General features: G+C 37.8%; 1 protein-coding gene across 3 annotated transcripts in view; it reads right to left on the minus strand.

Annotated features, from left to right (window-relative positions):
• Positions 1-5,600, minus strand: part of PRPF3 (pre-mRNA processing factor 3) — a 23,363-nt gene that overhangs the window by 4,581 nt on the left and 13,182 nt on the right. For 2 of the 3 annotated variants that reach the window (XM_004716586.3, XM_045295684.1), the window contains exons 9-13: positions 4,677-4,820; positions 3,268-3,367; positions 2,982-3,095; positions 1,790-1,908; positions 1,416-1,499 (exon numbers count right to left, since the gene is read on the minus strand). In XM_004716586.3, the coding sequence (XP_004716643.1) occupies positions 1,416-1,499; positions 1,790-1,908; positions 2,982-3,095; positions 3,268-3,367; positions 4,677-4,820 (561 nt within the window). Of the gene's footprint in view, positions 1-1,415; positions 1,500-1,789; positions 1,909-2,981; positions 3,154-3,267; positions 3,368-4,676; positions 4,821-5,600 lie in introns of those variants that run through there. The other variant, XM_045295683.1, reaches the window with a different exon arrangement.

Genomic DNA, 5,600 nt, shown 5'->3' on the forward strand with positions numbered 1-5,600 from the left:
GGGGGAGGGGGAAGGGAACAAAGGAAAATGAGTTGATTCTGGGAACCCAAGAGGAAAGCAAATTTAGGGAATGAGGGCAACAAATGTATAGGTGTGCTTTACACAATTGATCTATGTATTGTGATGAATTGTATGAGCCCCAATAAAATGATTAAAAAAAACAAAACATAAAACTTCTTCCTGTCCTGTGTCCTTTAAGAAAATCTATTAAGATTCCCCTTCTCATATTCCAAAACCAAGCTCACTGCCAACAAGTCGATTCCGACTCATACTGATTGCTCCTCAGGATCCTCAAAAGTCACTGTAACTTTCAGAGTTTAGCTCTGCCTTTAATTTCATTAGCCTAGTAGCTCCTATTAGAAATCAGTTTTGATTCTGACCTCTGGGTCAAGTTGATAAATCCAAGATTAGTCCTTTGTTATGATTTATTCCATAAGACTATCTGCATTAGCTTTAATCTTATGTACAACTGATGAAATGATCAGTCCTTTGAGCTAACTGATCTATCTATATATAGATCAACATTTTTGGCACTCATCAAGCCAAAAGCTTGCTGAGTCAAACTAAACTGTTCACTGAAAATGGAAAATGTCAAATCCTGAGATCCCAACTATGGCGGTTACTCTATGGTCTTCTTACATAGTTTCTTCATTCAACCAGGTTGACTGCCTTCCCTCTCTGGCTGGTCTTTAAGGTCTCTCTGATCTTGTGTAAAATGCTTGATCCGTATGTTTTATGGGGTGCAGCACTCCTATAAATTTGTTGTAAAGCTTAAATAATTTGGGAAGATATCCACTTGAATTCTTTTAAAATTCTGCTGCTAGCTTTGACCTCAAAATGGTACCCTGTTGGTTTTTTCCCCTGTACCCTGGTTTTCGAAGGCACCCTAAGGAGACAGACAAGGGTACTACTGAGGCCCTGTTTACAGTCATCCTTTGATCACAGAGACATGTTTAGAAGAAAATTGGACCACTAGTAGCAATACTTTTTGAAAGGAGAGAGCTTTTTGATCTAAAAATCTGTCTGAAATCCTTTGAAAAACTTACTATAATAAAATGCAATACTGTACATATGAACACATAGCTTGATAAATTTTCATAAACTAAACAGACTCATATAACCAGTATTCAGATCCCGGGAAGACAAGAAACAGGTTGATAGGGACAGACATAATAGCTTTATAATGTCTATAATAAGTGCTATAATATATGATAGATGTTACAAGTATATTTATTATGTACATAAGTGGCATCTGAACGTTTGGCAGGTTTACAGTCGGAATAGCTCTTTCTAAAATTCCTGAAAACCGCCGTTTGTCAGGCAAGTGTGTCCGAGAGGGGACGAAGGTAAACGAACAGATGGACCAACCCCACCTCCCACTGCTCTCAACTTAGACCCCGCCAGTCCCCATTCACCATCTCCCTTCGTGTTTGGTGTCTGCTCGTCCCACTTTATCCGATGCAGCATAAGACGTTTGAATTTCTTCTGGGCCTTGGGGCCTGGAAATAGAGAAGATGATTTTTTTTGGCCAGACTGTGAAAGTTAATGGGGTGGAGAGAATCTCTGAGCTTATCTAAAGCTCAGAACCTTAATATGGTTGTTGAAACAATCCCAGGAACTAAATCTTAGGGCCATCTACTCTCTAAACAAAAAGAAACAGAGGCCCATGGAATTTAACCAAGGTATGGCTCTAATATACTTTCTTTTTTCTCCCTTGTCCCCACCAGGCTAATCATTTCTTGGACTACCGCTGTCTGAGGATAGTCTCTCTCAATTTTTTCAGACTCACCCCCTTCCACTACTACCACGTTGACATCCTTGTGCAGTACCACCACCCCTGTCAGGTACAGTTGCCCAGCATTGGCCTCAATCTTGAACTTCTTGGCTGGGTTGCTCAAACTTCGAACTCTGGAGAAGGGAAAGTTTAGTTACAGCTTTCTTTCTGGCTGCAGTGGCTGCCTCTATGCAATTGCAAATAAGCAGACGATCCAAAATGGGGTGCTCTGTAAAACAAAGGCCTCTGAAATAAACAACATACACAAATGCTTTAAAAGGTAAAACTGAGTTTAGAACGATTTCCATTTTCTCCCATGCGTCTTCAAACTCTGGCATTGTACAACTTACAGCAAATCTCAGGTAATCAAATTCACTCTAAAGATGAGGGACAGGCATTTATCATCATCCCAAACCACGGGTAAACTAAATGTACATGATAACGAAAGGTGTATAAATGTAGTCACAATGTTTTATGTTAAAAATATTTTGAAGGATGCATGAAAAACTATTAATGATTACCTAGCTCTAGAGTGGTACTCAGGAATCAGAGAATAATAAATATTTTAGTAAGTTCCTTACTATACTGTAAGTACTGATTACATTTATTAAAAAATGTACAATGTTTGGGGACAGGGGTCTGGGTTGGGTGGGAAAAAAAAGTATAATGTTTATGCTAGAGAATTCATTAATAAAAATAAGCATGTTTAAAATTGGTGGGTACACATGTATTAAAAGAACAAAATGAAAATATCAAATTATCTGGAAGTTAAAATATTTATAGTGCATAAAATGCATTTTGGAAAGAGGACCAAAGGATTACTAAATATATATATACACACACACACACACACATATATAGTAGGGTATGTATATATATCATAGGGTGTGTGTATATGTGTGTATGTGTACAGTAGGGTATATATCAGGATAAGAATCACTATAGAGGAAAGAAATTCTTAATATTTCCTGGAGAAATAGGATGGTTATCTTATGCTTCACAAAGGATGCACAACCCTTGTTCAGATGGGCCTGAATAAAGACACTCAAAATATTCATTCATTTTTCAGAACCAATACTGGTTCACTAACACTTGACCATTATAAATAATGTTCTAGTTCCTGAATTCATACTAGGGTTATTTTAAAAAGACACGGAAAATATTTTGGTATTTCTAAGGGAAAGGCTGGCCCAGTATGGACACCTACCTATATACAGATATGTGTACCCCCTGTGAAATGTCTTCTTTAAGCTTTTTAATTTTCTTGACCTTTCTCTGTTCTGCTGTAAGTTTTCGGGCAGCGTTGGCCTCTTCGTGCGCTCTGTCGTGACAGGAAGGACATCCACAAGTGAGAAAGGCATTGAAGATCAGAGGCAGGGCTAAGGGAAAGAGAGAGCAACAGAGGACTCTCCCCTCCCTCCAAATATGCATCCCCCAGGAGAGTTTGGGAAAGGTACTTGCCCTGGGTTTCCACCCAATCCCATGGCACTTACTTCTGTCTTTTTGCCATTTGAGCTCTGACATGGGCTTCTACCTTCGTGGGGTCTTGAATCGCTTCTGTTCCTAATACTCGCATCAAATTAGAAATTCTCACTGCAGTAGAGTAAGAAGAGCAAATCAGTTTTGTAAACCAATTCTTCAACTAAGATAACCTGTTACATCTTCTCTACCAATTCATATTGTTTATCTACTTCAAGTATCTGCTCAAAATCTCCTACCTGACAATCTCATTCAATTGACTGGAGCTCTAATGGAAAGTCACATGGTCATCTGAATAGCTGACATGCATAGATATTGCTTGAAAACTTATGAAAGGCAAAGAATATAATTTCTTTGGTTATTTTTCACTCTGATCATTACATATAATGAATGATCCTATATGCAACAGTGCTCAATCAAAATATTAGTGGTAATGAAAATTATATGGGTTTTAGTCTTTTAGAACTGTTTCCATTTTTTACTACAGTTGATCTTAGCCAAAAGGCCAAGAAGCGATTGTTTTCATTTTTATATTATTAATTATGCATACAGCAATATCCAAATACTGCAACTACTAAGATTTCAGGAATGAAAGAATTGGACGATAAAGTAAGTCCCCACTCTCACCATTATAAAGATTTTCCATTTCCTGATTCACCCTAAGGTTATTAAAAAGTGAATTTCAAGACCATTATTTTTCCAAGATCAGACAGAGTATTTTATCATCAATAATACTTGACAATGAGTATGTCTCAAAAAGAAAACAGCATAGGGGAAGGGTGGGGGGGGAGGAGAAGCTGACACCAAGGGCTCAATAGGAAATAAATGTCTAGAAAAGAATGATGGCAACGTATGTACAAATGTGCTTGATACAACTGATGTGTGAATTGTAAGAGCTGTAAGAGCTCTCAAAATGTTTTTTTTTTAAAAGAAAACTGCTTATAAGGGGGGAAAAAATAAAAAATGGGACGCGAACAATGTATGTACAACATCCCTCCCACCCATACACAGGGGGGGCGAACACCATAAAAGTGGGTGAAGGGAGACAGCGGTCAATATAAGATATGAAAATATTAATTTATAAATTTATCAACGGTTCATGACAGAGGGAGGGAAAAAAATGAGGAGCTGATACTAAGGACTCAAATAGAAAGAAAATGTTTTAAAAGTGATAATGGCCACAAATGTACAAATGTGCCTGACACAATGGCTGTATGGATAGATGGTGATAAGAGCTGTAAGAGCCCCCTATAAAATGATTAAATAAAATAATAATAAAATAAAACAAGTAAAATAACAAAAACAGAACCAATAAATGATCCTATGTATCACACAGTACCCAAATATAGAGAAATGCTAAAGCTCTGGTGCAAAAAAAAAAAAATTAATCTCACCACTCCTTCTCTGCCTCTAAGTTATGTACCTTTGGGTTCTGGAGGAGGCATTAGGCCCAATCTGACTTTTTCTTGTAGTTCCTTCTGTGCTTCTCGTCTTGTTTGCCTCCGAAGCTTCTTCTGCTCCTTCTTGGTGAGATACACTCCCAGAGTAACTGGCGTGTCATTATCAACTGTCAGAAATGAATGTTTCAAAGTAACAGGCATGTAAAGGGACTTTGATGAATGTAAATTACACTGAAAGCAACTTTAGCCTAAATATTGTTACTTTTAGATTATGATTGATAGTAAGGTTATTTTAAAATGGGATTCATATCTCTCCTGAGTAGTATTCTAAGCTTGCTTTTCCTTTAAGCAGTTGGAACTCTTTCATCAAGCCAAAGGAGGTAAAATAAAAACAGTTGCGGCTACATTGGTTACTCAGAGAAGATTTGGGCAAACTAAAGGGAACCTAGAGTTGGGTGTGCACCTGATTAATGCACTTGACTGCTAAACTGAAAGGTTAAGAGATTTATGTCTACCCAAAGATGGCTTGTAAGAAAGACCTGGTGTTCAAAATCTGAAAAATCAGTCATGAACACCCTGTGGAGCTTAGTTTCTGCTCTGACATACCTGGGGGGGTCACCATGAGTTCAGAATCAATTTGATGGCAACTGGTTGGGTGGGTGCTTGGAAGAGATATCTAGAATTCCATGTTCTGAACTAATGTCTTTATTAACACAATTTGGAAATCACTAGTCTAGATCATGAAATTTGTTTTAAGAGTTATAGCGATTGGAAAAAAATCCTCTGGACTCCCAAAGCAGGTTTACCCATCCCTTTAAAACAAACAAAAAATGTGGCGAAGAAAGCTGATGGTGCACGGCTAGCAAAAAGTATAGCGTCTGGGGTCTTAAAGGCTTGAAGGTAATCAAGCGGCCATCAAGCTCAGAAGCAACAAAGCCCACATGGAA

Source organism: Echinops telfairi, unplaced genomic scaffold, assembly GCF_000313985.2.
Source record: "Echinops telfairi isolate 266 unplaced genomic scaffold, ASM31398v2 ScPeMD7_5805;HRSCAF=6673, whole genome shotgun sequence".
Classification (NCBI taxonomy): Eukaryota; Metazoa; Chordata; class Mammalia; order Afrosoricida; family Tenrecidae; genus Echinops; species Echinops telfairi.